This window comes from Oryx dammah, unplaced genomic scaffold, assembly GCF_014754425.2.
Source record: "Oryx dammah isolate SB20612 unplaced genomic scaffold, SCBI_Odam_1.1 HiC_scaffold_8, whole genome shotgun sequence".
Lineage (NCBI taxonomy): Eukaryota > Metazoa > Chordata > Mammalia > Artiodactyla > Bovidae > Oryx > Oryx dammah.
Window position 1 is genome coordinate 15,554,702 of NW_024070192.1, and position 20,262 is coordinate 15,574,963.

General features: G+C 38.1%; 1 protein-coding gene across 3 annotated transcripts in view; it reads right to left on the reverse strand.

The window, feature by feature from the left end:
- TLK2 (tousled like kinase 2) overlaps window positions 1-20,262 on the reverse strand; it is a 126,249-nt gene that overhangs the window by 26,498 nt on the left and 79,489 nt on the right. For all 3 annotated transcript variants that reach the window (XM_040245037.1, XM_040245035.1, XM_040245036.1), the window contains 2 exons: window positions 4,331-4,483; window positions 852-918 (listed from right to left, as the gene is read on the reverse strand). In XM_040245037.1, the coding sequence (XP_040100971.1) occupies window positions 852-918; window positions 4,331-4,483 (220 nt within the window). The remainder of the gene's footprint in view (window positions 1-851; window positions 919-4,330; window positions 4,484-20,262) is intronic.

Here is a 20,262-nt window from a genome sequence, read left to right on the forward strand (position 1 = left end):
ATACAGAGAAGAACAGCAGGAAAAGTGAAAAGCTTCCACCCTCTCCATGGCCCCTACCCAGATACAATCACTGTTAAGTTCCTTGTGTACATTTCCAAAAAAGTTTTGTATGTATACATACAGGCACGCAATCTTTCTTTTTTTAAAAAACACAAATCAGGTTTTTAAATCAGGTTTTAAAAATCAGGTTCTCTAACTGGTTCTGTTCTATAACTGTGATTCTACTTAGTGCTTTTAAATTCCACCGATTTAACAAGATCTGAGAAGGGCAGGGAGAGACGATAAGCACACCTTAAGAGCAATCTATTAAATACTTATTGATCAACTTCCTGATAAGTAGCACCCATCAAAAAGCACACACTGCTGAATTTAAGAGACAAGTGATCTACATTAAAGATACCTCTGTGAACACTGTCAACAACAAATTCTATATGGGTGCCTTTGTGTTACAATAAGGTTGGTGCACCACCTTCTTTTCTTAGCCAGTTTAGGTAAGAGATAAGAGCTGCTATGTGATTTACAACATCACAATAATTTCAATTTCAGAACCATCTGCTCTTACTTTATATTTATTTTTTACTAAAAAGATAATCACTTGTGGGGCCCTATGAGGTATAAAGAAGTATCGGTATATCTTTGGTGGAAAAGGCACTCTCACTGGGAGCTTGGAGCTGACTTGCAAGTTGAAAGACACGAACTCCACCATTAGAATACAGGTGTGACCCAAAGTAACTATTAATGATTTCCACAGGTATGTGAAGCTACTATTTGCCCAAATGACCAAACAACTTCAACACCAAATGTAAACTAAAAATTGTATTTCTTCAGACACATTTTCTCATTATACTTACCTTTTTAAGATGACCTAATCTGAGTTTGAAGATTTCTTCTTGTTCATGGTATTCTGCTAATGTTAACCTGGAAAATAATGACAGAAATTTCAGTAAATTATTTGAAATCATAATGTGACTATTTAAAGAGAAATGCCGAAGAATACTATACAGTATATTCACTTTAACTTAGTTAAAATGACCAAAAGATAGATTATCTTGCAGTTCTTTGACAACAGAAAACTTCTGTGATTTATCAGATGTGATGTGAACGAAGGACTTCAAAGCTGGAAGTCTATTTTAAAAAAAATGAGAAAAAATAAATGACCTCTATTTTTACATTACTTATGAAATGAGGTTGGTCATATACCTTATTCAGATGAAAATCCACTGGAAGAGGTAGCCAAATTATATGTCTAAAAGTTTTTTAAAGGGGATATTAATAAGCCAACATATTTGGTTATTTTTTGATAACTCTTGGACTTTGATACAAGGAGAAGAACCTAGGGGACAGAGTCCAGGATCTGGAGTCTGAGGACTAGGGTTCACAATTCTGACCACGTGACCTTGGGCAAGCAACTTTAACCTCAATTTCCTAAAAACACAGCAAGCAATGATACCTATCTAAAAAAGCTGTTGTGACTATTACAATGAGAATATGAAAGGAATCTATACTTTGTGAAATACTACTCAACACAGTTCTCAAAGGGCTGACTTCATGGGTAATCATTTTATGTTCTACCTACCCTGATCGCATCCTCATATCTCAAGAATGAGCATGTAAGAAGTGATAGCTTACTCCTCCATCTTCACCCTCTTCACATTCTAGAAGCACACACATATACTTCAAAGTTTTAGATGTCACTGTTTAGATATATTCTAAATAGCAGGAGAAAGAAGAAACAGCTATCCTATCAACCAGGAAGAGCTACAAAATAAAGTTGCTGAGGTCTGACTAAAAGAAGATAAAAATAGCAAGAAAGACTCCCATCAGGGTTCATACACCTTTCTTTACATAGTTGCAGAAATACTTACATCTATTATCCCATATCATACCAGTAAAAAAGGGAGAAATGAAAAAAATCATAGCTTAGAATTCTCTCTACCTAAAACATGTTAAGTACCAGGAAAGGATAATAAAACCCATTCCAACACGAGAGGAATATTTTTGGCTTCTGGCCAAGGGAATGAGACATGGATACTTTAATTATTAAAGTCTAGACCAAAGGCCTTCCAGTTTGGATTTTACTCAGGACTCCAGATGGCAACTGCTTACTTACACTCTACTGGCTTAGACCGAATTCTAGTTATTATTCTATGGCAAAAAAAAAACACCCCACAACAACCTGTGCTTACTTTGCTACTTCTAAGCCAATGGTTTTATTCACTGGCATGAAATAATTTTCAAATAATACTGGAAGAAGAGTTCCTTCACAAAATAAATGTAGGAGTTATGAAAGAAGACAATAATCAGAGTAACGTGTACAACTTTTGCCTAAAGAAGTCTTCAAAACTGGGTTTCTACTTGGACTTTTTAAAATATATATATATATATATATTTTTTTTTTTTTAATTTGGCTGCTCCAGGTCTTAGTTGCAGCATGTGGGATCTTTAGTTGTGGCATGAGAACTCTTAGCATGTGGGATCTAGTTCCCTGATCAGGGATCAAACCCGGGTCCCTAGCATTGGGAGCATGGAGTCTTAGTCACTGGTTCAGCAGGAAAGTCTCCCACTTGGACTTTTTGAAAGGGGATATTGCTTAGAATCTAGTGAAGACGTTCTCCAAACTTAATCACTGTGCATATATCACGATACTTATTAGTTTATTCATCTGTTCATTTTCCCTAAATAAACTGTGAGTCCTAAGGCTGGGCTGTCTCCTTCAGCTCTGCAATCTGGTGTCCAGAACAGGGCCGAACCTATAATAAGCATTTAACATAGACTTACTAAATGAATGTCAAGGAAAAGGCTCCCAAAGACATCAGGTATGTATTGGGTGAGGACTGGTGTTAAGCCAGCTTTCTAACTGGAATGAAGAAACATACATTTCTGGGATGTCATGAACTTTTAACAATGGTAATAAGTATTTTTAAACTTGAAGTGGATTATGGGTTAATATGTTTTTGTGAACTAACATGAAAACACTAAAGGCAAAAGACATTAGTCAATAAATTACATGGTATCATTAGCTCTCATTTGTAGCTACAATGACAATGACAGCTTTAAGAAATTTCTTTTTCCCTTGAAAAACCAATAAGGCCACTAGGGAAATACTGATTATAATACCAATGAATGTTTCTATGAAAAATATGTTTTATATTTCAAACATTTAAACATCTAATTCAGAAACTGACTTTATGGCTACCATCAATTCTGTAGAGATTTTCTACACATTTATAGATCTCTTCTTCCCTTTTAATTGGAAAGCCTCTTAAAGATAGTAGTGATGAGCATCAATAAGAAATTTTAAAAACAGGCAAGTAATTTGCTAGTTTTATTTTCCATGCTAATTCAAACTGTTCAGCAGTCCTGCCTACTTGGCAAACTACAACCTGTGGGCCATTTGGCTCGTAATCTGTTCTGGAAATAGCCACATCTATTCACTTACGTGCTGCCTATGAATGTTTTCAAGCTATAACAGTAGAGTTGAGTAGTGACAACAGAGACTCTCGAGTGTGCAAAGCCTGAAGTGTTTACTATCTGGCCCAATGGAGAAACAGTTTGCCACTGGCTGTCCTAGCGGAAGATTCTCTTAGTGGTCAAGAATTCAAAAGTCAATTAGGGAAATCTGATATAGGGAGGGAGTGAAGAAAGAAGGCCATCTGTACTCTGACTATTCTATTGCTCCTATTCATGGTAACTAAGGAATACTTGTTGACTAGCAGTGAAAAAGATGACTACACTGCAACTGAAGATACTGGTGTTTTCCTTAGGTTCCCAGAACAGGAAAAAATAAATAAGTAAATAAACAACAACTGGGAATGTCAAGATTTGGCTTGCTGGAAAAATGTTCTTTTCCTAAAATAATACTCATTTTTTCTTAGGTTACATCTAAATTTGTGAGTGGTAACTAGAGTTCTTCAGACTACTAAATAGCATTCTTCACTTGTGCGTTCTTCAGTCTGAAATAGAGCCAGATAATTCCCTTAAGGCGATACAAACATACCACAACCTGGAAGCACACATAAGCAATTATATCATTTGAATACCTACTGACATCACATTTGTTTTAAGAGTGGCCAAAGATCACGACATCAAGTTAAACGACATTTTTTTTCTCCCTCTCATTCAAAACTTCTTATATAAGATTAGGACCAAGAAAATGAGTTAACTGTGTACAACTTTTATATGAGTTGAGCGAATCTATTAATGTAACTAAAAAGAAAGGTTAAGCTCTAAAAATCTCCACAATTTATCACTTCTTCCAGTGGCACTCAACAGGAGGTCTGTATCTCAGGGAAGAATACAGTATCTCAGTTTGCGTTAATAAAGAACATACGTTTCATTCTCAGCTCCATTGGTCTTGCTTTTCCGCTGTTTCTGCTCATTGGTTGCTGGAGGGGCCTGTCCCATGGCAGGAGGTTTCCGCTTCGCTAACATTTTTCGTTGTCTTTCTATCTCTTCCCTCTGTGAATTTATCCTTTCCTGTTGCCTAGAGATACAAAAGATGTTGCACAGAGGAAGGTCAAAACTGTTTGAACATGGCTAAGGAATAAACATAAATATTCTTGTCACCTTCATATTTGATAGACTTCAGAAAAATAAACCTAAGTAGAGATTTGATTTTAACCTCAGGTTTGAAGAACCAAATATCTGGTGATAGAGCTGTTTTTGGTAATGAATCTGTACTTTTAATATACTAATTACAATAATTCTCAGAGCAGAAAAGTGGGCAGGAAGAAACAATATCAAATTTCTATTGTGACCTAATTTTCCAACTCAAAAGGAAAAACTTTGATTGCTTTTTTTTTTTTCTTATTGCTTTTTAACAGTTAAGAAAACAACTGGTAATGAACCCACTAAATAACTGTTTATGTAAAAAAAAAAAAAAGGGTTCCAAGTGCCTTTTTATTTTTTAACTGGATTATAGTTTCTTCAAAATCTATCTATAAAGATACCAAATTTTGAGGAATGATAAACAAAGGAAAAAATGTTTTCTTTCAGAATCTATCATTTATTCCAATCAAGTGAGCCATTACCACTCTCAAGTCATTCCCAAACACTAATATGGTAGAAACCCAAACTAAGTTTTTTAAGAACAAGGATAAGCATTTAGAGAAAGCAAAAAGAAGCCTTTCAACAAGTAAAAACTCCTCAGGAAATAGTACACAAAATGAATGAATAAAAGACATATAAAAGACTCAGGATATTTCACACCATTTCTATTAGAGTACTTCCTGCTGCTGCTGCGTCACTTCAGTCATGTCCGACTGTGTGTGACCCCACAGACTGCAGCCCACCAGGCTCCGCCATCCCTGGGATTCTCCAGGCAAGAACAATGGAGTGGGTTTCCATTTCCTTCTCCAATGCATGAAAGTGAAAAGTGAAAGTGAAGTCGCTCAGTCATGTCCGACTCTTCGCCACCCCATGGACTGCAGCCTACTAGGCTCCTCTGTCCATGGGACTTTTCAGGCAAGAGTAACGGAGTGGGGTGCCAATGCCTGCTCCAGAGTATTTCCTAATAATGTCTAATTTTTTAAAATAAACTAGTTTATAAACTAAAAGTCAATTCAAATATCAATGCAAGTATTCCACTTTCTCTCATGAATCCTGCTACCTGACAGATACTAAGGTTTATAGACCAGGTATATAAAAGCATACCAAGATTTGAGATTAACCGCTTAGAGTAAAATCTTTAAATCACTCATCATAGCTGACAGTCAGATGCTGGCTCCTGTCCTCTTCTCTTTCTACCAAGCTTTTATCCCATCTTCCTTTCTTGATCCAAATTTCACTTTTGCAGAATGATAGAATCTAATTTTTTAAACCTATATTCTCAAATGACGTATACTTGACCCTCTTCTCTGAATGCTAGTTGTCAGTTTCTACACTATTTCCAGATTCAGGATACCTTTTTTAAAAGAACGCTAACCAGAAAAACAAGACTATACCCCACAGCAGACCCCCATAATACAACTTATGCTGCCACATCTAAAAGAGCAACACTGTAAGTAAGCAAGGTTAACCTAATCACAGTACTGCAAAGAAATATCATTTCTTTTGATAATACCATTTTCTTGGCTTCAAGATAAGCTGACTTACAGATCAGATGTCAATTTATTTATTTTAGTTAGAGGCTAATTACAATATTGTAGTGGTCTTTGCCATACATTCATATGAATCAGCCATGGGTTTACATGTGTTCCCCATCCTGAACCCCCCTCCCTCCTCCCTCCCCATCCCATCTCTCTGAATCCTCCCAGTGCTCCAGTCCTGAGCATTCTGTCTCATGCATCGAACCTGGACTGGCGATCTGTTTCACATATGATAATATACATGTTTCAGTGCTATTCTCTCAGATCATCCCACCCTCGCCTTCTCCCACAGAGTCCAGAAGACTGTTCTATACATCTGTGTCTCTTTTGCTGTCTTGCATACAGGCTTATCATTATCATCTTTCTATATTCCATATATATGCGTTAGTATACTGCATTGGTGTTTTTCTTTCTGGCTTCCTTCACTCTGCATAATAGGGTCCAGTTTCATCCACCTCATTAGAACGGACTCAAATGTATTCTTTTTAATGGCTGAGTAATATTCCATTGTGTATAGGTACCACAGCTTTCTTATCCATTCGTCTGCTGATGGACATCTAATAGGACAGTAGAAATTTTAATTCAAGCATTGTCTGCTTGTCTAAAAAAATCTTTTAACTATTAGAGATATACCTTTCCCTCCAAAAATATATGTTTATGAATAATTGATGGCTTGAAAGATTTCTGGATTAGACACAGAATCCTTAAGTAAAATAACAATCTTCCTTCTCACTCAATGAATGGCCTTGAGGAAAACATGTATCTTCTCTGAATATGAGTGTCCCAGTCAAAAAAATTGGTAAAATATCTTTAAGCTCATTTCCATCCCTTCAGGGGCCATGAGTTCAAAGCACTCTGAACTCTCTGAAGGTAACCATACAATATATAGTTTAATTATAACCCATAGTGTACCAGAGGAGTACCACAACATTTTATCTACTGGAGACTAACTGCTTTGGAAGGTTATTTTAACAATTACCTTTATTAAATATCATAAAACTTATATTTGCTGTTGTTTTCAGGGAGAATCTGCACATTTCATTTCCAAATTCACAAAGAAAGGAGCCTCACAGCCATTATATACAAATCATAAACAAAGGGTACTCTGGTGCCAAAACACCATGAGACCATCTTCAACTGTACATTCTGAGAATAAGAGAGCTTGACTGCACATGAAAATTGATATACCAAAGATCAACTGTTATATGTAATATGGATTTCTACATTAATTCTTGATGTTGTTGAAACTGTTCAGTCATTTATACTTATAAAAGTCATCTAAAGCAGTCTATTAGTGATAATTCATTTAGGTTTATTTTGGGACTATAAAGTCTGATTATGTCAAACTGTTAATTTCTCTTAGAACAAGAACTGTGTCTTATTAACCATTATATCTCCAACACATATGACAGTGTTTTTTTTTAATCGAAGGATAATTGCTTCACAGAACTTTGTTGTTTTCTGTCAAACCCAAGATGAAATTGCCCATCTCCTGCCCCATCCCACTCCTCTGGATTGATACAGAGCCCCTGTTTGAGTTTCCTGAGCCATACAGCAAAGTCCCATTGGCTATCTATCTTACATATGGTGATGTAAGTTCCATGTCACTCTTCCCATACATCTCACCCTCTCCTGCCCTCTGCCCAGGTCCATAAGTCTATTCTGCATGTCTGTTTCTTCGTTGCTTCCCTGAACATAAATTCTTCAGTACCATTTTTCTAGAGTCTGTATACATGTGTTAGAACACAATGTTTATCTTTCTCTTTCTGACTTACTTCACTCTGTATAATAGCTTCTAGGTTCATCCGCCTCATCAGAACTGACTCAAAGGTGTTCCTTGTTATGGCTGAGTAATATTCCATTGTGTATATGTACCCCAACTTCTTTACCTATTCCTCTATTGATGGACTTCTAAGTTGCTTCCATATTTTAGCTATTGTAAACAGTGATGCAGTGAACAATGGGATACAGGTGTCTTTTTCAATTTTGGTTTCCTCAGGGTATATGCCTAGGAGTGGGATAGCTGGATCATATGGTGGTTTTATTCCTAGTTTATTAAGGAATCTCCATACCATCTTAAATAGTGGCTGTATCAATTTATATTCCCACTAACAGCGCAAGAATGTTCCCTTTTCTCCATACCCTCTCCAGCATTTATTATTTGGTGACTTTTTGATGATGGCCGTTCTGACTTGTGTGAGGTGATATCTCATTGTTTTGATTTGCATTTCTCAAATGAGTAATGTTGAGAATCTTTTCATGTTTGTTAGTCATCTGTATATATTTTTTGGAGAAAAGTCTGTTTAGGTGTTCCTTCTGCTTTTTGATTGCATTGTTTTTCTGGCTTTGAGTTGTATGAGCTGCTTGTATATTTTGAAAATTAATCCTTTGTCTGTTGTTTCATTTGCTATTATTTTCTCCCATTCTGAGGGTTGTCTTTTTACCTAGCTTTAGTTTTCTTTGCTGTGCAAAAGCTTTTAAGTTTAATCAGTTTAAGTTTAACCACTTGTTTACTTTTGTTTTTATTTCCATTAATTTAGGAGGTGGGTCATAGAGAATCTTGCTTTATGTCATTGAGTGTTCTGCCTTTGTTTTCCTCTAAGAGTTTTATAGTTTCTGGTCTTACATTTAGGTCTTTGATCCATTTTGAGTTTATCTTTGTGTATGGTGTTAGGGAGTATTCTAATTTCATTCTTTTACATGTAGCTGTCCAGTTTTCCCAGCACCATTTATTGAAGAGGCTGTCTTTGCCCCATTGTATATTCTTGCCTCCTTTGTCAAAAATAAGGTACCCATAGGTGTGTGGGTTTATTTCTGGGCTTTCTATCTTGTTCCATTGGTATATTTCTGTTTTTGTGCCAGTACCATACTGTCTTGATGACTGTAGCTTTGTAATATACTCTGAAGCCAGGAAGGTTGATTCCTCCAGCTCCATTCTTCTTTCTCAACACTGCTTTGGCTATTTGGGCTCTTCTGTGCTTCCACATGAATTGTAAAAGTTTTTGTTCCAGTTCTGTGAAAAATGCCCTTGGTAATTTGATAGGGATCACACAGAATCTGTAGATTGCACTTGGTAGTACAGTAATTTTCACAATGTTGATAAATGCTACCCTGGATCATGGAATATCTCTCCATCTGTTTATGTTGTCTTTGATTTCTTTCATTAGTGTCTTATAATTTTCTGTGTACAGTTCTTTTGTCTCCTTAAGTAAGTTTATTCCTAGATATTTAATTCTTTTTGTTGCAATGGTGAAGGGATTGATTCCTTAATTTCTCTTTCTGATTTTTCATTGTTAGTATATAGAAATGCAAGTAATTTCTGTGTATTGATTTTGTATCCTGCAACTTTGCTAAATTCACTGATTAGCTCTAATAATTTTCTGATACTATCTTTAGGGTTTTCTACATACAGTATCATGTCATCTACAAACGATGAGAGCTTTACTTCTTTTCCAATCCGGATTCCTTTTATTTTTTTCTTCTTCTCTGACTGCTATATCTAGGATTTCCAGAACTATGTGAATAGTGGTGAAAATGGGTACCGCTGTCTTGTTCCTGATCTTAGGGGGAATGCTTTCAGTTTTTCACCATTGAGAATAATGTTTGCTCTAGGTTTATCATATATGGCCTTTACTACGTTGAGGTAGGTTCCTTCTATGCCCATTCTTTGATGAGCTTTGATCATTAATGGGTGCTGAATTTTGTCAAAGGCTTTTTCTGCGTCTATTGAGATGATCATATGGTTTTTATCTTTCAATTTGTTAATATGGTGTATCACATTGATTGATTTGCATATATTGAAGAATCCTTGCATCCCTGGAATAAGCCCTACTTGGTCCTGGTGTATGAGCTGTGTGATGTGCTGAATTCTGTTTACTAGAATTTTGTTGAGGACTTTTATATCTATGCTCATCAATGATACTGGCTTACAGTTTTCTTTTTTGTGTGTTGTCTTTGTCTGGTTTTGGTATCAGCGTGATGGTGGCCTCGTAGAATGAGTTTGGAAGTGTTCCTTCCTCTGTAATTTTTTTGAAAGAGTTTTAGAAGGATAGGCATTAGCTCTTCTCTAAATGTTTGATAGGATTCTCCTGTGAAGCCATCTGGTCCTGGGCTTTTGTGTTTTGGGAAATTTTTGATCCCAGCTTCAATTTCAGTGCTTGGAAGATTGAACTTTTCTAAGAATCTGTCCATTTCTTCCAGGTTATCCATTTTCTTTCCATATAGTTGTTCAAATAGTCTCTTATAATCTTTTGTATTTCCGCATTGTCTGTTGTAACTTCTCCTTTTTCATTTCTAATTTGGTTCATTTGATTCTTCTCTCTTTTTGTCTTGATGAGTCTGGCTAAAGGCTTGTCAATTTTATCTTCTCAAAGAAACAGCTATTAGTTTTATTAATCTTTACTATTGTTTCTTTCATTTCTTTTTCATTTATTTCTGCTTGGATCTTTATGATTTCTTTCCTTCTACTAATTTTGGCGGGGTTTTTTGTTGTTGTTCTTTTTCCACTTGATTTAGGTTAGGTTGTCTATTCGATGTTTTTCTTGTGTCTTGAGGTAGGATTGTATTGCTATAAACTTCCCTCTTAGTTAGAACTGCTTTTCCTCCATCCCATAGGTTTTGAGTTGTTTTATTTTTATTGTCATTTGTTTCTAGATATTTTATTATTTCCCTTTTGACTTCTTCAGTAACCTGTTGGCTATTTAGAAATGTATTGTTTAATCTCTATGTATTTCTGTTTCTTAAAAGTGTTTTTCTTGTAACTGATATCTAATCTCATAGTGCTGTGGTCAGAGAAGATACTTGATACAATTTCAATTTTCTTAAATTTACTGAGATTTGATTTGTGACCCAAGATGTGGTCTATCCTGGAGAATGTTTCATGTCCACTTGAGAAGAAGGTGTATTCTTCTGCATTTGGATGGAATATCATGAAGATATCAATGAGATCCATCTCATCTAATGTATCATTTAAGACTTGTGTTTCCTTATTAATTTTGTTTTAATGACCTGTCCATTGGTGTGAGTGGGCTGTTCAAATTTCCCACTATTATTGTGTTACTGTCAATTTCTCCTTTTATGTCTGTTAAGTGTTTGTCTTATGTATTGAGGTGCTCCTATGTTGGGTGCATAGATATTTACAATTGTTATGTCTTCCTCTTGGATTGACCCCTTGATCATGATGTAGTGTCCTTCCTTCTCTCTATTTATAATCTTCTTTATTTTAAGGTCTATTTTATCTGATATGAGGATTGCTACTCCAGCTTTCTTTTGCTTCCCATTTGCATGGAATATATTTTTCCATCCTCTCAGTCTCTCTGTGTCTTTAGACACATATAGGGGGTTTCTTGTAGACAGCATATATGTGGGTCTTGTTTTTGTATCCATAGAGCTAGTCTGTGTCTTTTTGTTGGAGCATTTAATCAATTTACATTTAAAGTAATTATTGATATATATGTTCCTATTGCAATTTTCTTAATTATTTGGCATTGATTTTCTCGATCTTTTTTCTTTTCTTGTATTTCTTGACTATATAAGTCCCTTTAACATTTGTTGAAAAGCTGGTTTGGTGGTACTAAATTCTCTCAACTTTTGCTTGTCTGAAATGCTTTTTATTTCTCCATCAATTTTGAATGAGATCCTTGCCAGGTGCAGTAATCTTGGTTGTAGATTTTTCCCTTTTAGTACTTTAAATATATCCTGCCATCCCCTTCTGTCCTGCAGAGTTTCTGCTGAAAGATAAGCTGTTAAGCATATGGGGTCTCCCTTGTTTTTCACTTGTTGCTTCTCTGTTGCTGCTTTTCATATTGTGTTTACTCGTGTTACTTTGATTAGTATGTGTCCTGACATGTTTCTCCTTGGGTTTACCCTGTGTGGGACACTTTGTGTCTCTTGGACTTTAGTGACTATTTCCTTTTTCCATGTTGGGGAAATTTTCCACTATAATCTCTTGAAAAATTTTCTCATACCTTTTCTTTTTTCCTTCTTCTGGGACCCCCATAACTCAAATGTTGGTGGTTTGATATTGTCCCAGAGGGCGCTGAGACTATCCTCAGTTCTTTTCATTCTTTTTACTTTATTCTGCTCTTCAGAAGCTATTTCCACCATTTTATCTTCCAGCTCACTGATTTTTCTTCTGCTTCAGATATTCTGCTATTGATTCCATCTAGAGTATTTTTAATTTCAGTAATCGTGTTGTTTGTCTTTGTATGTTTATTCTTTAATTCTTCTAGGTCTTTTTAAACTGATTCTTACATTTTCTATGTTTTGTTTTCAAGGTTTTTGAACATCCTTACTATCATTATTCTGAATTCTTTTTCAGGTGGTTTGCCTATTTCCTCTTCATTTATTTGGACTTCTGTGTTTCTAGTTTGTTCCTTCATTTGTGTAGTATTTCTCTGCCTTTTCATTATTTTTTTTTTAACTTATTGTGTTTGAGGTCTCCTTTTCCCCAGGTTTCAAGGTTGAATTCTTTCTTCCTTTTGGGTTCTGCCCTCCTAAGGTTGGTCCGGTGGTTTGTGTAAACTTCTTATAGGGTGAGATTTGTGCTGAGTTTTTGTTTGTTTGTTTTTCCTCTGACTGGCAAGGCTGAGTGAAGTGGTAATCCTGTCGGCTGATGATCTGGTTTGTATTCAGGTCTTGTATTCAAGTGGTTTCCTTTGTGTGAGTTCTCATGATCTGATACTCCCTAGGGTTAGTTCTCAGGTTGTCTAGGGTCTTGGAGTCAGTGCTCCCACTCCAAAGGCTCAGGGCTTGATATCTGGTCAGGAATGAAGATTCCACGAGTAGTTTGTTATCGCATTAAGTGAGATTAAAACAAATATCCAAAATGAAAAACCAAAGATGAACCCCAGACAAATGACAGTTACAAAATCAGGCAAATAATAATTAAAATAATGGAATATACATATACACCCACGAGCAAAGTCAAAACAGTCCAACAAAAATACAGGATATTGACCTAGCAAACAAAGGAAATGAAAAATTATATTTACTAGTTAAGAACAGAACTAACTAAAGCACAAACTGGAAAACAAAACTAAAGCAAGGTGCCAAGTGGGGAATAAAGCAATGAAAACAAAATGAACAAATATGTTGAGAGGAAAGGGAAGAAAGAAAAGAAAGAATAGATACGCAAAGTTAAACAGAGGTAGATAAAGAAGATTTATATACATTAAAGATTAACTGCAAGGGGAAAAGAACAGTTGGAAAGGCAAACAAAGGAATAAATGTAGAAAAAATATAACAGTTTTTAAAAAATTAAATATTAAAATTATAAAAAAGAGAAATGAAAAAGGAAAAAAAAAACAGGAAGAAGAAATTAAAAAAAGGAAAAATCCACGCAACTGCAAAAGCCCAATGTAGAGGCAGAGGTTTATAATAACAATAAAAAATGTGACTGAGGAACCTCTAAAGCTTAATTAGATTTCCTAGTGCCAATGAAATTAAAAGACACTTACTCCTTGGAAGAAAAGTTATGACCAACCTAGATGTCATATTGAAAAGCAGAGACATTACTTTGCCAACAAAGGTCTGTCTAGTCAAGGTTATGGTTTTACCAGTGGTCATGTATGGATGTGAGAGTTGGACTGTGAAGAAAACTGAGCACCGAAGAATTGATGCTTTTGAACTGTGGTGTTGGAGAAGACTCTTGAGAGTCCCTTGGACTGCATGGAGATCCAACCAGTCCATTCTGAAGGAGATCAGTCCTGGGTGTTCTTTGGAAGGAATGATGTTAAAGCTGAAACTCCAGTACTTTGGCCACCTCATGCGAAGAGTTGACTCATTGGAAAAGACTCTGATGCTGGGAGGGATTGGGGGCAGGAGGAGAACAGGACGACAAAGGATGAGATGGCTGGATGGCATCACGGACTCGATGGACATGAGTTTGGGCGAACTTTGGGAGTTGGTGATGGACAGGGAGGCCTGGCGTGCTGCGATTCATGGGGTCGCAAAGAGTCAGATACGACTGGGCAACTGAACTGAACTGAGTGCCAATAAAATCAACAACTACAACAGAGGGGGGTAAAAAAGGAATCAAAAAAGAAAAAAAAAATCCAAAAGAATCTACAGAATAAGTCAAAAGATAAGAATAATAAATATTTTTCTGGAGTCAGTGCTGTCAGGGTCGCTGGGAGTCACAGTCCACCTCACCTCCCTAGGATGCCCTCTAACACTGTGCTGATCTCTGGACCTGTTGTGGGGGCAGCTCAGATTCTAATCTGGTCCTACTCCTGGGTGTTTTTGTCTCCAATGTCCATGGCTATCAGAGCTGGTGTGTTTTCTTTTGTGGGAGCTCTCAATGACCTTTCATATATTCCATAGACAGAGTCTGCCTAGTTGATCATGTGGATTTAATCTGCAGTTTGTACAGTTGGTTAGAAGGTTTTGGGTCTTATTCCTTATCCACACTGCCCTGGGTTTCAATGGTGGTTTTATTTCCACTTCTGCATGTGGGTCATCCACTGGGGTTTGCCCCTGAGGCTGCCGTGGAGGACTTGGGCTTTCCTCTGTGAGGGCCAGGTGTGGTGGTGGTGCAGCTGCTGGGGTCACAGGGGTTCTGGCAGCACCAGGTACTCAGGGGAGTTGGAGGCTAGAGCAGCAGGAAATATAGTGCTCTAGAAGGGTATGGCAACCAGTATTGGCCAATATGCTCCAGTATTCTTGCCTAAAGAGCCCCACCATCCTACACAGAAGCCTGGCAGGCCACAGTCTACAGGGTCGCAAAGCATTGGACATGACCGAAGTGACCCTGTGCACATAGACGCAAGACTTTTTTGGCCTATGGCAGCTCTGCCCTCGTGACAGTTGAGCGTGAAGGTGGCGCAGCTGCTTGGCCTGCACCTAGCCGTGCAAAGTGTGCAGAGACATGGACTGCCTCCGCCCCAGGAGTTATGGCCCTATCAGAGTCTTTTTTTTGAGCCTCTTGTAGCTGGTGATCAGAAGGTCTCTTTGGCCAACCTTTCTCCATAGCTCCGCCAGTTCAGGCACTAAGAGGGCTCCCTTGCCTGGGGTCCTTCTCTGTTGTTCAGTGCGTCAGGCACAGAGAAGGGCCGCCTGGCTGGGGTCCTACTCTAGATGAGCACATTAGCCACTTAAAGGGGTACCCTGGGTGGGGTCCAGGTCTGTAGTTCAGTACGTCAAGGTTTGACGGGCCAGCCTCTCTATTGTTCAGCTGCTGATGCTGGTGTATAGGGAGAGAGGCTATGGCGATGGCTCCACCCACTACATGTGACTCAGCAGCATCACCTTGCTTCCATGGCTGAATGGCTTCCCTCCATAGGCATTTCCCACCACAGTCTCCTCCCCCATATCCCCTCAAATCTGTCTCTCCACAGTCAACAGCAGCCCTCGCCCTAGGATTGCTCCACAACCCCTAAACTCCAGCTCCCAGCTGCTGCACCTTCCAGGGAACCACGTCCCTGTCTGGGATATGTATGGTTGTGGCAAGGACTGTCATGAATGAATGATTCTCATTCCATTTATGCTGTCACAGATCAGCTCACTCTCAGCCATAAATGTTTCTCCTCTGACTCAAGACAACTGCCCCAATGTGGGGATCAGACTCCTGCTTCAGTTCCACCAGCCGAGGGCAGGTCCTACTAACACTTGTTTCTTTCCCCTAGTTCCTTGGTCCTACCAAGTTTTGCGTGGTTCTATATATTTTTTTCCTCGGGTCAGGTACTCCTGTCCGCTCTCAGCTGGTGTTCTGCATGCACTTCTGTGTCTGAAGGTGTATTCCTGATGTATCCGTGGAGACAGATGTACTCCACGTCCACCTACTCCTCTGCCATCTTGTTCTCTCCACAGTGCCTTTTATAGACCTGACTGTTAAATGTTTCTTCCATTTTATCAATTTTAGGGAATGCTCACCTTTTACCACCCACAGAAAGAATATTTGTACTATCTTTTACAAAAGTATTGATGACTAGATAAATTTATGTCATTCAAATCTAAGTAACTCTAAAAAGTCATTATTGAGATTTTCCTGGTAACCTAGTGGCTAAGGCTCCAAGCTCCCAATACAGGCAGCCTGGGTTCAATCCCTGGTCAGGGAAATATAATAGACTCCACATGCCACAATGACGAACCAGCGCAGCCAAATAAATAAACAGCAAGCCATTATTTGTCAGTTATAAAATCAGTCTTAGGTACCATTATCAGTTGAACTGTGCCACCCAAAAAGACGTGTTAAAGCGCTAATCCCCAGGACCTCAGATTATAACCTTTGGAAATAGGGTCACTGAAGATTTAATTAGTTAAAATAAGGTCATACTGGAGTAGGGTGGGCCCTTAACCCAATTTGACTGGTGTCCTCCTGAGAAAAGACGACACGCAGGGGAACACCGTGTGAAGTGGAGGCAGACTGAGTTATGCTGCTGCAAGCCACTGAACACTAACCAAGGACCCTCCCTGGAGGCCACAGAAGGAACGGCCCTGCCAACACCTTGATTTAAGGCTTCTGACTTCCTAAACTTGAGAGAATTAAATTTATGTTGTTTTAAACCACCCAGTTTATGGTATTTAGTGATGGTAGCCCTAGGAAATGATTACGGAAATGAAAGTGTTAGTTGCTCAGTTCAGTTCAGTCGCTCAGTCGTGTCCGACTCTTTGTGACCCCATGAATCGCAGCACACCAGGCCTCCCTGTCCATCACCAACTCCCGGAGTTCACTCAGACTCACGTCCATCGAGTCCGTGATGCCATCCAGCCATCTTGTCCTCTGTCGTCCCCTTCTCCTCCTGCCCCTAATCCCTCCCAGCATCAGAGTCTTTTCCAATGAGTCAACTCTTCACATGAGGTGGCCAAAGTACTGGAGTTTCAGCTTTAGCATCAGTCCTTCCAAAGAACACCCAGGACTGATCTCCTTTAGAATGAACTAGCTGGATCTCCCTGCAGTCCAAGGGACTCTCAAGAGTCTTCTCCAACACCACAGTTCAAAAGCATCAATCCTTCGGCGCTCAGCTTTCTTCACAGTTCAACTCTCACATCCATACATGACTATAGGAAAAACCATAGCCTTGACTAGATGGACCTTTGTTGGCAAAGTAATGTCTCTGCTTTTCAATATACTATCTAGGCTGGTCATAACTTTTCTTCCAAGGAGTAAGCGTCTTTTAATTTCATGGCTGCAGTCCACCATCTGCAGTGATTTTCGAGCCCCCCAAAATAAAGTCTGACACTGTTTCCACTGTTTCTCCATCTACTTCCCATGAAGTGATGGGACCAGATGCCATGATCTTAGTTTTCTGAATGTTCAACTCTTTGCCACCCCATGGACTGCAGTCCGCCAAGGTCCTCTGTCCATGGAATTCTCCATGGAAGAATACTGGAGTGGGAAGCCATTACCTTCTCCACGGAATCCAACCCAAGTCTCCTGCATTGCAGGCAGATTCTTTACCTTCTGAGCCACCAGGGAAGCCCAGGAAACGATTCTATGTACCCTCCAGAGCAAAACTGTATCATAACTGAACAGATTTAAAAAAACAAATGCACGTTATTTGCAGATATTATTTTAACCAAAGTAATTTTAGTGGTGAACTACAGATAGTACCTGAATATCCCAGGTAACAATTTTTAAAGAGTCTCAGGATTTCATGTTCTGTGTCTACTGCAAACTGGTATATACCACCCAAGGGAGAACTGATACTTATAGAATCAACAGAGTTGTCTCTCTAAATATCATATGATATCACTTATATGTGGAATTTTTTAAAAAATGATACAAACGAACTTATTTACAAAAACAGAAATAGACTCACAGACATAGAAAACAAACTTATGGCTAGCAAAGGGGAAGGATGGGGGATAAATTTGGAATTTCAGGCTAACAAATACACACTACTATATATTAAATAGATAAACAACAAGAACCTACAATATAGCACTGGGAATTATAGTAAATATCTTACAATAACTCACAATGGAAAAGAATCTGAAAACAAATGCATATATATAACTATAACTGAATCACTTTGCTGTACATCTGGAATACTGTAAATCAACTATACTTCAATAAAAAAATTATAAAAGGCTTTATCACTTATTATGGGTCATATGCCAAGAATCAGACGGTTCACATGAAATCACTTTAAAATGGAATTCTGTAATTCCTTATACACCAGAATATATTCATGGACTAAGACAATGATGCTATAAAATTTCATTTACTCCCTCTGACGATCCACATCTTAAACAGCCAGTTTTGTATGCAGGTCAAATCCCCATATTTACTTTAATGTTGTTTATGTCAATATAAAGAAAATCTTAATAATAATGTTTTTATTGCCTTGCCATTGACTATTTGAGAGTTCAAGACTTGTTTAAATAAAAAAGTTACATACTGAATAACAACATTATTTATTGTAACTAACTTCTCAGAACTATAAAAATATGTTACTTTTTCAACAGGTTCAAAAATACCTTTTAGAAAAACTTACTAACTTGGTCAAAAATCATTACAAATCTTTTATGATCTTTTTATTAGACAGCAAATCTGTTTTAGGATCTTAATAAAGATCACTCAAAGTAGAGCCACAGTACAAACTGAGAATAAAAGAACTGTGTTGAGGCTCCTGTTCAGACTATATCTGATCACTTGATTAATTTTTTAATGTCAAGAGGTTTGCTCTTTCTAGAAAAACTAGTACTGCAACCTGGTGTTCAGGTACCTTACCCACCAAATTATGTGTCACGGAGCTTCTTATACACAGATAATTATCATTTGTAAGGATATCAGCTACAGCCTTCCACAACTAAAGAACTTCTATTCTGCATTAAAATTAAGAAAAGAAATTGGTTTATTAAAGCACAACTTTAGAAGATATTATTAAAATACCTAAAATTAATAGATATCAGCCAGGGGACTTTCCTGGTGATCCAGTGGTTAAGACTTGGCATTTTTACTGCCAAGGTTCAGTTCTTAGTCAGGGAACTAAGATCCCACAAGCTGTGTTGCTGCTGCTGCTGCTGCTGCTGCTGCTGCTGCTGCTACTGCTGCTAAGTCGCTTCAGTCGTGTCTGACTGTGCGACCCCACAGACGGCAGCCCACCAGGCTCCCCTGTCCCTGGGATTCTCCAGTGTGGCCAAAAAACAAACAAGCAAATAAAAAAAGCTATCAGCCAGAAACAGCTTCCCAAGAAGAGAGACGGATAGTGTACAATTTATATTACTTAAAATCATCAAAAAAAATACTATCCACTTTGGAGAAACAACTCTGGTTCGGGATCTCATGTAGATAATACCAAATTCTCTGGTCCGATGGCTCTACAGCAAAGTCCTCCTTTTGTACTCTAACTATATACAATTTCCAGAACCTTCTGGGCAACAGGCTGCTTATAGAGTAAAAAGATAAATACTTGCTACTATCAGCAAAAACTACAATCACGTCTTAAAAGTGATTACATTTTATATCTCTAAACAAATCCACTAGCCACTCAGGTTTAAGTCTTCAGGCGTTTTAAGCTGCCATCTGAGGAGTACCCACTGTCATGGACTAGTCGGAGTCAGCACCATATCTGGGACTCAGTGTGAGCACTAAGTGACTTTGGCCAATCATGGGGGATATGTTTTATCTTCCATCCCATTCTGACAAAACTGGATGGAGAGCCACTTCCAGGGCAATTTGCTCATCACGGTCAGGGTGTTGAGGAATAGACATCATGCCTCTATGCAGCAGCTGTTCACACTGCCCTAGTGCAACTCTGTTAACCTGAGCTATCACCTGAGCACAGACAGCTCAGCGTGGATACCACATGTATCACACATAAAGCACTGACTATAATCCAGAGGTAGGTTTCCACAAAGTTTGTTTGTTTGTTTTAGTTTGGCCATGCCACATGGGGCAGCTTGCAGGATCTTCATTCCCCAACCAGGGATCAAACCTGGGCTCTGGCAGTGAAAACACTGAGTCCTAACCACAAGACTGCCAAGGAACTCCCATTAACAAAATATTATTAATAATACCAGTATCTGTACTTTTCTTTCAGACAAATTTGTTATTTATGTTTCATTAGTATTCAAAAGTAGTTCTATCCTCTCCAATAAATGCCCAATATGTTATTTCCCCAAGAAAAAAAAGATAGGATAGGCAGTCTATGGAACCCTTGAACCTACAGTAAACTACAGATCAGAAGTGTGAGAGCCCATGATTAAAAATACAATGTGCCACCCACCACAA